Genomic DNA, 13,951 nt, shown 5'->3' with positions numbered 1-13,951 from the left:
TAATAATTAATACCTTAAATATCAGCTTTTTCCCCAATTAACTCACAGAAAGGGAGTTAATGCTATACTACAGTACTTTAAAATAGCAAAATTGCACACCATATTCACAATGGTTGAGACAACATGTTTAAGAATTTTAGGGAATTAAAAAATCACTTACCAAATGCTTATTCAGGTAAAGCATTACAAACACCACCTTATAATTTATAGAAAACTGCCAAACTAGAATTTTTTAAACCATAAATTTTATATTCTAGAGCAAACTTAGGATCATGGACTGACAGTAAAATTATTTTTGTTCTGTTTATTCATTTATTTATTCAACACACATTTATGGACTACCTGTTATATGGCAGGCACTATGCTCGGAACTGGAGATAAAAAGATAGTCTCTGCCCCTTAAAGTGTGCATAGTCTAGTGAGAGGCTCCCATTCTGAAAGCAGAGAGTTTATAACTAGAAGAGACCTTATAGTTCCCTTATCTCACAAATAAAGAAACTGGCACTCAGGACTAAATAGTCACTCAGGCCAGCAGACACTCAACTCTACAGATCGCCTGCCCCGTGTGTTCTTTGGTACAACACATTTTCTTTGAGTGATGCTGGAGTATTCCAATGTGGGTAAGGCAAAAACATGGAACTGTGGGCAATATATGTACAGTTACCAAATTAGAAGCAGAAATACCTAATGGATACAGACAATATAAATATTTGACAATTTTGAGACAGAAATCCCTAGTAGATGTGATATGATAAAATCCCAAAAAGAAACTAAAGAACTAAAATAAGAAAATGAACTAAAATAAGATAAAATAATGGTAAGTCTTCTAAGCCACAAATATGGCTTTGCCTTTGTTTATTGATATGTTAAGTGGAGATATTAAAAGTACTCATTTCATAGGATTGTTTGTTGTGAAAAGTAAATTAACTAATTCTTGAAAGCACTTAGTAAGCCTGGTACCTAGCAAATAGTAAATGTTAGGTATTCTTACGGACAACCATTTCTTAAGTGCACAATATATCATATAAAGACAAAAAAAAAAGAAAGAAATTATCTTTCTTTAAGGAATTATCCTATTATTATGATAGTCCTATTTTTCTAGCTACTAGCAAATTCTAGTACTAAAACATGTGAGAAAAAAAATTTAATATGCATAATATCTAATAATAAACCCTTCTCTGTAGACATATATCAGTCCTAAAATTACAAGAAAAATAGGCATTAAATTGTTACTTTATCAATAATGAACTGTATTAATAATGAACTACATTAATTAGTGATATTAATAATTATTTAGTAATGAATTATATTGATTCATAATTTAATTAAATCATCATGTAGCTCATTCAATAGTCCTAAGATTATAAATCCTAAATAACATTAAGAGATTGTTTAAAGATGACTTTCAAGTAATTAAAGTTTATGCAGCTTTTTCATCTTATATAAAATATCATTAAACTAATTGACATCTTTGAAATAACTACACATGGAATACATCACTGAAACTATTTCATATTAATATCACTCATCATCCAATATCAGTAACAAAATAAAAAACATATTGATATTCACTTACTGCAATCTCTCTACAAGCTGACATGGATATTCCCGTGCCTTCAATTTGCTTCAATGCATATTCCTTTTCATCTTTTCTGCATATGAACAAAAAAAAATTATTTTTTCTAAACATTATTTTCAGATTCAAAATCATAGCTACAAAAACAATAAAAATACACTAGTCTCTCAGTGATATATAAACACTCTCACTATGCATGCATTGCTTACTGGTTCTGATAATATTACAACTACAGAAATACAAAATACGAAAAAAAAAAAAAAAAAAAACCTCATGTCACAATGAAAACACTAGACAGAGCCAAAACACAAAATTCAAAATTGAAACAGGATACTAAACATGGCACTAGTTTCAAAAAGTAAACAAGTATAAATATAAACTCAAGCATATTGCAAGATAATTCTACTCCTGTCTTAATTATCTGTAATCTATGAAAGCATTCTGTTAAAACATTAACTACAAAAATAAATGACAGATGCAAACTTCTATATTTGTTTAAAGTAATTTCGTAGTATAAGAACCACTTAATAGGAGGGATGAACTATAGAAGAATCTCGACCCATTGGGACACCCTATTCTGACCTAGGACAGGGGGCATTCAAAAGCCTAAAGACCTCAAAAAAAAAAAAAAGAAAAGAAAAAAAGAAAGCCTAAAGACCTCAACCAAAAGCCTTGGAAAGTCTTTAAAACTCTAGCCACCAACATCTCATTCTCAAGAACTCTAGGAAAAACCTAGTAGTTATAGTGAATTTTCCAAATAGTGAAGGTAGGATTAGGAATTCTGGGAAATCCCAGTAGTTATCAGGGTGCTCAACCAAGGGAAGACAGCAGTTCAATAATGGTGATACAGTCCATTAAAAAAAAAAAAAAAAGTTTCACATGAGTGGCTAGAGCAACACAGTATCCTCAGGGTACTGACACCAGAACTGGACACAGCAAAATGTCAGAAATGTGGTTCATATTCTGAGTTGTTCTGATAAAAGGAGTATCATCCACACTCTCTGAGTTTTGTCTTTTGACAAATATTGGAGCCTCAGCAAGCTTTCATCATGTCATGATGGTTTTCTCAAATGATGGCACCTAAATGGTGCCACATCTGCCTGACTTACCTATTCCTTATCTTCCCCATACTGTGTTTACTGGCAGATAAAGCAATTTTTTAGGTAGGCCCCATAGCATGGAGTCTGACACAGGGCTTGAACTCTCGACCCTAAGATCCTGAAATCAAGACCTGAGTTAAAATCAAATCACCTAAATCAATGAGCCACCCAGGTGCCTCGCAGATACAGTAATTTAAGAGAGTATTCATTACATGCATTTTAAAACGTTTTACGTGCCTTTTGAAGATTTTCACAATCATCTATGGTTTGGGCAAATAAGTGAATTACAGTTACTGTCTCCCACAATCAGTTTGAAAATTATATCCATTTTCCTTCCAATACATGGCATTCAGGAAATAATTAAGCAGCATTTTGACAAACAGAAAACACACCAGATATATCAACAGAAAATAGACTGTTATGCAATTACTAAAATGATAATCACGACCATCATCAGAAACATGGAAAATGTTTACTATATATTAGTGAGGAAATACACAAATTATACCATATAAAATTATACATATATCTAGACATATGCTAAGATGATAAAACGATGAAAATCAGTTGTGTTAAGATGTAAGAACTTATAATTAACTTTAGTGCTAATATTATATTATAACAACTTTTAAATTAGAATTAGAGGAGAAAAAGAGAAAAGCCAAAATAATTTGACACTGAAAATAGTCACGTACTAAAACAATCCTTAGTATCTTCAAAGTAATATCCTAGACATGTTAATTTAAAAAGCAAAGTCAAAACTAGAGAAAGCTTTAAGTAATCACTTTTTCCTTTTTCTCTATCCTGTTTCCTCCAAACATAAAGCTAGGCATTTTTTCAGACCACCCAGAAGCCACTAAGAAGTACAAACAGCAGGTGACTGAATGTAATTAAAGCCAAACATCCCCCCCCCCCCCGCCTTAAATGTATGTGTGAACATGTGTGTAAAAGCATTCATGCCTGAGAGGTTTAACACAATGCTCATGATGTAAATTTCTCATTTAATAATTACTTTAACTACCAAGTATCTATCGCTAAATATTTTAAAAATTTGTTAAATTCTTAAAACAAAATTACATAAGCTTTTTGGCAAAATTTTCAATGAAATCATAATCTTTTAAAACAGAAATATTTCAATCCCCAGTTCCCTTAAATGAAGTGCTCCAGAAGCTCATGTAATTGCATGGTTTTATTTTTAATACTGTAAAGAATATTACACAATCTGGATAGGTTATCGTTGCTATGGAAACTATAAGATTTTTTTTTTTTTTTGCAGTAAGTCAAAAAGTGCAAAATTAACACATCACATTAATGACTTTTGAATTTCACATCCAGGCTGTCAAAGGAATTTGAAAGCTTGAGCAGAATAAACTGAAGCATAGGCCTTTACTCTGAATTATATGGATGGGATCTAGGAACAAACCCAGTAATTATTTCACTTAATAAGTTTAAATATAACTTCCATCTGCTAAATTAGCAAAATACTCAAAGATCTGAAAACTTAAGGTTTATCTGCAGCTTTGAAATTAAGAATGAAAGAAAGTGGATAGGTCATGGCCATTTCTCTTGTGTATTAACTGTCAGATGGTAGGCGATAATGTGGCACCTCTAAGGTTCACCATATGAAGAAGGGGCAGATCCCAAGAGGACACCTGGGACTCACTTTGACCACTGTGCTCTCTCAGTGCTAGTCCTTGGTCAGATGCCAACACCTTAGGTATGAAAACTACACATGTGACCTTTCCTACAATGCCCACAAATATTTCAGTGATTAGCCAGGGGCCAAAGAGGCTTTATTGCTCTCAACCTATGGGAGTGCTGCCTGTCTTGGGGGTTTTTCCCAAGTGGTAGTGACAACTCATACCCCACGGCTTATGTGTCTCAGGCACACATAATATTAAGTATCGTAAAGGAACAATTTGTTCTCTTACATGACAAGGTTGAAAAGCAAGTAAACTTGCCCTACATACACTGCTATGATGGCCTGGCTTTTAGAGGCAACTTGTTCTTTCTTAAAATGATCTTCTTTCTAAATTACTTTAACTTTTAAATAAAAGTACTTTATTATCTGCTGTAATAAAAGCCGACAAAGTAATTCCAAAGCCTTTAGAGAAACTGCTTCCTAAATTTTAGTGTATATTAGATACTACGGTTAGGACACCTGATATTGATAATAATCAAAGGAGGTTACTAAGTAAATCCACAAGACTCAAAAATACATAAATTTTTAGAATAAACATGGATATATTTAATATGCAATTTTTTAAATTTAAAGACATTTTCTGCTATATGGCTGTAATGTATATCAAAACCATGTGAGCTTCACTCAGCAGTGACAAAGAAAAACAATTATTCAACAGGAACATTATGTAATAACAAAATAGAAAAATAAATCTGGCAGAGACTGCAATTCTATTACATTTTCCATCTGAGACGCTATGTTCTGGAAAACTCGTGATGCAAGCAATTCTATAGATGGTAGAAAATATAAGAAGCACATATTTGTACAAATTGTAGAAATTGCTGCCTTAAAATGAAAGCTTTATCCCAGGCAGAAAAACAGGCTCAGCGGTGGAATTGTAATATAATTCAGGAAAGAATTTCTCAAGTTTAAAGAAGCAAGTTCAGGAACATCTCTTGAATGAAATATTAGGAACCAGCTTATGGTAATAATGTCTAAACTTGGTGACCAGTCTCCAGTCACTTTTAGCAAGGTGAAGCACCATTTAGGAGCCTGTATATACAAGTACAGGCCAAAACTCCACCCGTTATCATCATATTTAGGACCAAGGCTTTTTGACTCCTATCAATACTACTACCAAGTGTCCAGATCAGCCGTGGGCCATCTTTGGTCCTAAGGATCTATGACAGACAAAAAAATTAGAAGCATCTTTCAAGATAAGATGAGGAAATTCAAGCTCAAGCAATATTGAGATAAAAATTTTCATCTTCATGGGGCACCTGGGTGGCTCGGTCCAATGAGTGTCTGACTCCTGACTTTGGCTCAGGTCCTGATCAGAGGGTCCTGGGATTGAAGGGCTCTTTGCACTTAGAAACTCTGCTTGAGGATGCTTTCTCTCTCCCTCTCCCCCTTCGCATGTGCACACTCGCCAACATAAATAAATAAATCCTTAAAAAAAATTTTGTCTTCAAACTAATAGGGTTAAAATATTTTTCTTGTTGTTTATATGGAAAACAGAAGAGGCTTACTATTTTATTTTACATCAACCAACAAACAACTACTGAATAAATATTATATGTTCCAACACTGCGCCAAACTCTGAGAATGAACAAAATTAGAGACTGATCTACACTAGACACCATGGAGTTCACAATCTACCTGGAAAGAGAATCTGGGTGAGTGGGAAACAAAAACAAATAACTCTTATATGACTTCCACTATACCCAGGATGGATGCATAAGACACAGGAGAATCAGACTAATGTTTCTTTCAGAGCCTTAAGGAAGGTAACTATGTGAGTGATGCTTAGGGAGGAGTTCCCCAAGCAGAGAAGAGATGAAGGGGTCCAAGAACTGCAGGCAGATGTACAGCATGAGAAAAATAACAGAGGCATATTCCAGAAACTGCTAATACTCAGTATGGCTGGAAGCTGGGGCATGATCACAAGGAGCAGGAGACAAGTTAGAAAAGTAAAGGGAAGGGACCATGTGAGTCCTGGAAAAAAAAAAACAACAACTTGCATTTCATATGTTAACAGTGTGGAGCAAAAGGGTTTTTTTGGTTTGTTTTTGGTTTTTTTGCAAAAGGTTTTTAGAACAGAAAAGGTAGTTAACAGATCTTTGCTCAGAAAGATAACTGTGGTAACTAGAAACTGGTGACAGAGCAAACATTTGGTAGTTTGCGTCAAATGTCCAGATAAGAGAAGATGAAGAACTAGATTATAACAGCGGCAGAAGAGAACAAATATGGATTTAAAAGGCGTTTTTGAGTCAGAACTGACGGAATTTAGTAACCAATTTGATTCTGTACGGGAGAGACAGGAAGACTCTGAAGATGGATGGAGTTTCCACTCTAATTGTGTAAATGAGAACACCACTAACCAGAGAAACGATGACATGAATAATGGAGACCACGAAATAGAAGATTTTACTCTGTAGGCAATGAATGTTATGTATGAAGATTAATCTCATCAGGAAAGCCCGAGACTAGAGGTGTGAAAAAATAATTAGGAGGTGACCACAATGCAAGTGTGAGCAGGTAAGGACCTGGATTCGTGTAACAGAGTGTTAGCTCCAAAACAGGTATAAGGCGATCCTGGTAAGCCCTCCTCATTTTAAAGATGAAGAAGCTAGGCAAGCAGCCAGAAGCAGAACTGAAATGAAACCTTCCAATTCCAAGTCCAGTGTTCTCCATAACAGAGTGGTAAGGGTAAGACCGAAGAAAAGACGAAACATTTGTGACAGTCATTCTAAAAGAAGAATCAGCAGGACCAGGTTAATAAATAATGAAGATCAAGAAGGCTGAATCAAGAAGTCTGAGGGTCTGAAATTGCTGATGGGGAAGATGGTATCATGAAGGACAAGACTTGGGGGGGATCTCAGAAGGTCCTTTGGCTCATAAATGATTCTTTTCGATAGAAAGAAAAACTCCAACCAAAAATGAAAATATCTGAAGAGTTCAAAAGGGAGATGCCCTAATGGTGTTTACTGAGGAACTACCCTAGTAGTTTCAGGCTGAAGGGACCTATGTAGGTGATATTGGATTAGAGGATATAGCACAAAGATGACCTTCTTGGTGTCTAAAAAGAACTTGAGGCAAGAAGGGGAAAAGGAAGAGAGACAGAGAAGGAAGGAAAGACAAATGGCAGAACAACTTCTGAACACTTCTCTCTTATGTCCCTTAAGAGGACAGACTCTGGGCAGCCCGGGTGGCTGGACAGTTTAGTGCCGCCTTCAGCCCAGGGCGTGATCCTGGAGACCCGGGATCGAGTCCCACGTCAGGCTCCCTGCATGGAGCCTGCTTCTCCCTCTACTTGTGTCTCTGCCTCTCTCTCTCTCTCTCTCTCTCTCTCTCTCCCTCTGCTTGTGTCTCTGCCTCTCTCTCTCTCTCTCTCTGTGTTTCTCATGAATAAATAGATGAAATCTTAAAAAAAAAAAAAAAAAAGGAGGACAGACTCTTCTATGAATTCATCAAATTTCCTTTTCCAAACCTTAAGAGTAAAACTGAAGTAATGAAATCATCAGAAATACAGTATCTAAGACAGTACAGTATTACCAGTTTTTATAGTGTTAGGTGTTATCAATTAAGACATTCTTCAAACAGTATGACACCCAAGTCTTACCAACAAATTTTTCTTCAAGAATGCGGACATAAAGCAAGATCCTATCCCTTTCTTTTAATATGTATTGATTTGGCTTAGCAGATTAAGAGGCCTCCACATCATACACGGAAAACATATATGTATGGAAGAAAAGAATTCGGAAAAACAAAAACCAAAAAAGATCACTTAGTTTTACGTTGGTATCATTCTGAGTGTTTCCATATCATGAACTCAGTATTCAGCCTGCGATTCTTTGTTTGGGAACTCTTTCCTGTATTATATGATAGCATAGTATTTTTAAATTTTTTCTCATGAAATTCCCCAAAAATGAATGAAATATTCTATGTATCTGTCACACAGCTTCAACAATTATCAACACATGGCCAGTCTTATTTCCACTGCCTACCCTCTTGATTATTTTGAAACAAAATCCACATACCACACCATTTCACTCATAAACAATTCCACACCATAATATTTTTAATTATCAGGAATTTTTCTTTTTTAAATGCTAAGACTTTTAAAATAATTCTGAAATATTCAAAACCTGTAACACAAGTTACTCTTACTATTTTGTATCCCCCTTATTAATGAAAAATGTCAAATAGTACTACCACCTTCTTTGTTTTCATCTATCAAACATTTCATCTACTCATTCTCTTAACATCACCAAAATACAATAATGGTCTCCTTATTAAAGTTCAGGATTCCCTTGCAACATGGAAATTTGACAAGAGTTTATCTTTTTGCCTTCATTCTTTAGAAAGACAGCCTTTATTTAGGTTTTCTTAAAAACTGATTGTTTCTTTCTCTAAAAAAATAATCTATCATGTTATACTATTTCCTTCATTCAGAATTCCAATTCTGATAAACATTTACTAATCTAAAGGCTCTGAAATGATAAAATTTCAGAAGCTCCTATTATGGCAAATTTCTACTGCTCAGAAGTTATTTTAATTTTTTAATAATTTATTTTTAAATTTTATCTAAATTGAATTAACATACATTATATTATTGGTTTCAGAGGTAGTGCTCAGTGATTCATCAGTTTTATATAATGCCCAGTGCTCATTACTACATCATGTGCCCTCCTTAATGCTCATCATCCAATTATCCCATCCCTTACTGCCCCTCTCCAGTCACCCTCAATTTGTTTCCTATGACTAAGAGTCTCTTATGGTTTGTCTCCCTCTCTGATTTCATCTTGTTTTACTTTTTACTCTCTTCGCCTATGATCCTCTGTTTTGTTTCAGAAGTTATTTTAATTAAAACAAATACATCTGCAGTAATACTTTAAGATATAGGCGTCAAAGTGTTAAGTTGAAAACACAAATAATTCAGGATTGTATAACACAGAAAGTAATCATTAGCAAATATTTAGTATATAAACCAAAATTTTAATATAAAACATTATTTTCCTATGAGAATTGTTGAATCTTAAATCAGATTTACTTGCTACAGAGAGTAAATATAGCAAATAATTCCAGCCTCTCCTTTCAGAAATATTTTACTAGGCCTGTGGTGTGTACCAGGTATTGTGTTGGGCTCTGGGAAAAGTAGGAAGGACAAGATGATCCTTTCCCTTGTGAACCTTTACACCGAGAGACACACTAGAAAGGGACACAATCTGATAAGCACTACCACGCATGTATATGCAAAGTACATCAGATAAAGAACAGAAAGTCTTTGGTTCTGGTGAAGGGGATAGACAGGCTATCGGTAAATAATTTTCAAAGGGAATATCTAAGCGGACCTTGAGAGATGAGTAGTATTTCATTAAGCAAAAAAAAAGAGGTCAGGGCCTTACAGACACCAGAAATGTATGGACAAAGTCTGAAAATTAAAATCTATGCTATATTCAAGAAGTTAGCAGGAGACTTATATAGCTAGAACACAGAGATGGAATAACACAAAAAGAGCAAAGTAGAATTAGCATAGTCTTATACAGTATGCTAATAAGTTGGCATTTTTTTCTGTATAATGAATGGGAAACCATCAGAAGTTTTTAAGCAACAGAAACATATGATCAAACAGGTACCCTTAGCAAAGCAGGCAGAGAGTGTACAGGATGGATCAAAGGATTTAAAACCAGAGGTTGGGCAAATGTTGTAAAAGTCCTATAAAAGGGTTGATAAGGACCAAAATCAGAGTAAATACAGTTAGGAATGGAAAGAATGTATGCAAAAGGCATTCCAGAGATAGGCTCATCTACCATAGCCAAATATATATAGGCATATTGCAGGCATTGAAGAAATATTTGATGCATAAACGTGTGTGCACATCTGTGTATGTATATGAGAGAGCGCTGAATAGCCAGAGAAGCAGCTAAAGATGAGGTTCCTACCAAGAGTGTTGTCCCGGTGAGAATAAAGCCATTTACCCTACACCTTCTACACCTGTCCCCTGCCCAATAATAAACAATACTGACAATAAGCCAGTTCACAAGTTGAGAATAAATTCATTTTGGACATAGTGATTTCGAAGTGGTTCCTAGATAGCGAGAAGAGGATGAACAAAAGGAAATAACAGAAACGGAATTCAGAAAAGTAAACATCACTACATCACTGGCAACTCTTAAAATCACAGAAGTAAATGTGATCACAAAAGAAAAGTGCTCAGAAGAAAAAAAGAGCTGAAGATGGGACTGCTCTTTCATATCATGGCATCTACATACTGGTAGGAATGTAAATTCAAGCTCTATGTTGGGCTCCAACGTAGGAATAGAGCCTACTTTAAAAACAAACAAAATAGCTAAAAAGGTTTATCTGTGGGACATTGGTGAAAATTTAATATACAGACTAGATAATTTCATCATTGTTAACTTTATTTTTAATTTTTATGTTATTAATTTTCTTAAGTAGAGGATAATTTAGGATAGTTATGTAGAATATCCTCATTCTCAGGAGAAATAGATCAAGTATTTTGGAGTCTCATGTCATGACACTGGCAACTCAATTCAAATGGTTCAACAGCAACAAAAGACACATACACACACACATATATACAGAGAGAGCAAGCAATACAGAAAAATGGTAACAAAACTGAAATCTAGGTGGAGGGTATGTGGATGTTCATTGTTCTACAGTTTAAACTTTTCTGCTTTTACAAAACTTTTCTAAATAAAACAAAACTGAGGAGGAAAGAAAATAACAGACAGCAGTTAGAGTTAAAAGAAAAATAAGGAAGTTGTATACAGAAGTCAAAAGACAAGTATTAAAAACATAGCTGGGCAAAAGCATCAAACATAGAAGCAAAGTCAAACAGGAGGGAATAGAGGTAAACTGGTCATATTTGGCAGCTACTGATGTTTTGCAAGGGCATGGACCAGGAGAACACACACTGCTCAAACTCTCTCAAAGTCTGTACCATACTCTTTGTTATTAAAATTACTTAGAATTAGCTCATGCATTTTGCTCCAATTCCCAAATGAGGAAGGAGACTATCTTACTCATTCCTTTTTTTTTTTTCTTTCAGATTTTATTTACTTATCCATGAGAGACACAGAGAGAGGCAGAGACACAGGCAGAGAGAGAAGCAAGCTCTATGCAGGGAGCCCAATGTGGGACTCCATCCCAGGATCCTAGGACCACGACCTGAGCCAAAGGCAGACGCTCAACCACTTAGCCACCCCGGGGCCCCTGTCTTACTCATTTCTCTCTATCTCTTTAGGAGCTAACAAAGTGCTGTGCAAATAGTAGAAACTAAACATTTTTGCGCTGAAATAAACATGTTTATTAGTCTTGATTAATTTAAAAAATATTTTCAGCATAACAGAAAATCTGGAAAATCTTCTTTAAAAAATATATTTTCTAGGGACACCTGGGTGGCTCAGCAATTAAGCACCTGCCTTTGGCCCAGGGCATGATCCTGGAGTCCGGGGATTGAGTCCCATGTCAGGCTTCTGCATGGAGCCTGCTTCTCCCTCTGCCTGTGTCTCTGCCTCTCTCTGTGTGTGTCTCTCATGAATAAATAAATAAAATCTTCTTTAAAAAAAAATAAAAATATATTTTCTAAAGACAAAAGTAAAATACGCTGGGAGATAAAATGACAGCAATAAGCAAACACCCATATTTTTAATGGAAAAGTCATCATATCTAAAAATTTACCAGACAGCAACTATCTCCTTCTCGAACGAAAGGAGAAAAATACAAATATTTTGTCATTCTCACATCTAGCACTGTCAGATCAGATAGAACTAGATCAACAATTTGTTCCTTTCAGTACACTTCATATTTCAGTCTTCACAAAATCATCTCAAATCATAAGTCTCAATGAAAAATAAATACTCTGAAGACAAATTAACAGTCAAAACTACAGCCAGGGCACTGGGTTGCAAGAGCACCTGGCTCCAGGGGTCCCAAACAGACCAGTCGTTGCTGACAAAATCCAAAGGCAGAGAGACGAGGGTGGTGGGGCAAGGAATTTATTTCCGCGAGGACCACACCAGAAACACAGCAGAATAGCTTCTCAAAGACTGTCTCCAAAAGGACTGAAACTATTCCCAGGTTTATATAAAGAAAATGTGGGCCAAAGGTGGGTGGGTACATGCAGGTAGGCAATAAAGGTCAAATGGATCATTGTCATGGAGTCCATTCCAGGTGGAGTCTCTTAGGCTTAAGGTGGGCCCTATTGCCTCAGGGTAGTTTCAGTTCCCCTCAGGGGAATACTCTGCCCTCAGGGTCTTCCACCAGAGCCAAGAGACAAACGGGAAGAACCCAACTGGAAAGTTTGAGGTCAATATGGAGGCAACCTAAGTCCTCTTTCAAGATTCAAAATCAACACTTAAAATTTAAATACATGGGGATCCCTGGGTGGCGCAGCGGTTTGGCGCCTGCCTTTGGCCCAGGGCGTGATCCTGGAGACCCGGGATCGAATCCCACGTCGGGCTCCCGGTGCATGGAGCCTGCTTCTCCCTCTGCCTGTGTCTCTGCCTCTCTCTCTATCTCTCTGTGACTATCATAAATAAATAAAAATTAAAAAAAAAAATTAAAAAAAAAAAATAAATAAAATAAAATTTAAATACATGTAAGTTTTTCACCATACTACTTAAGTTTCTGCCAAACCTGAGACCACTGAGGAAACTTCTTCTGATAAAACTTAGGTTTTGCCATGTTTTCCTGGCTGACCTTAACTACTGTGATAATAAAAAATGTGATACTGTGATGAAGTAAGAAATATGTATTTTGGTCTTCCTTCAGGGTTTCTGCCTCACAGATCCTGAAGCCCTTGTAATTTCCAAAGTGTTTGGAGCATAGAAGCATCTCTTATGATATTTAGTTTTTGTCCTTAGAATAGCTCCAAAAGGGTAAAAGTGAAAGAAACTCTTTTGTTACTCATAGCAAGCCCCTTTCAACCAGACCTGAATTCATTTAGAAAGTCCCTAGATAATCACAGGATAGGGGCTGATTGATGAGGGAAAACTAGATGAGAACTTTCACCTCTCCCATCAACTACACCCACACCCTCAAGAAGACGGCTGGAGGCTGAAAACCAGTGGTCAACAATTTAATCAGTCACATCTACATAATGAAGCCTCAACTCTGAAATACAGAATACTAAGAGCTGTAGATTGGTGAACAAGAACATATCTGCTTGCCAGGAGGGCGGCATACCCCAAAACTCCATAGGGACAGAAGCTCCTGTGCTCCAGACCTTCCAGACACAGACCTCGTCCCTTATATTCTTCATCTGACTCTTCATCTGTATTCTTTAACATATCCTTTATAATAAACCAGTTAGCTAGTAATCAAATTGTTTTCCTGAGTTCTGTGAGCCCTTCTAGCAAATGAGTGACCTTGAGGAGGGGGTCCTAGGAACCTTCAATTTGTAGTTGAGTTGGACGGAAGTAGTAGGTGACTTGGGAACCCACTGCTTTTTATGGAGGTCTGAAGCTGGACGTGGTCTTGTGGGACTGACCCTTCAGTCTGTGGTGTCAATTTTGATACCAACTGACACTCAAGCAGTCGGTGTCAAAATTGAGCTAAACTGTAGGA

At 36.0% G+C, this 13,951-nt stretch overlaps 1 protein-coding gene across 2 annotated transcripts in view; it reads right to left on the bottom strand.

Moving 5' to 3' along the window:
* CDK19 (cyclin dependent kinase 19) overlaps positions 1-13,951 on the bottom strand; it is a 162,484-nt gene that overhangs the window by 98,057 nt on the left and 50,476 nt on the right. For both annotated transcript variants that reach the window (XM_041753324.1, XM_041753333.1), the window contains exon 2: positions 1,577-1,652. In XM_041753324.1, coding sequence (XP_041609258.1) covers positions 1,577-1,652 — 76 coding nt within the window. The remainder of the gene's footprint in view (positions 1-1,576; positions 1,653-13,951) is intronic.

The sequence above is a fragment of the Vulpes lagopus genome, chromosome 1 (genome assembly GCF_018345385.1).
Source record: "Vulpes lagopus strain Blue_001 chromosome 1, ASM1834538v1, whole genome shotgun sequence".
In the NCBI taxonomy this organism is placed as follows: Eukaryota; Metazoa; Chordata; class Mammalia; order Carnivora; family Canidae; genus Vulpes; species Vulpes lagopus.
Note: the sequence above shows the minus strand (reverse complement) of the source record. Positions and strands in the feature narration are given on the sequence as shown.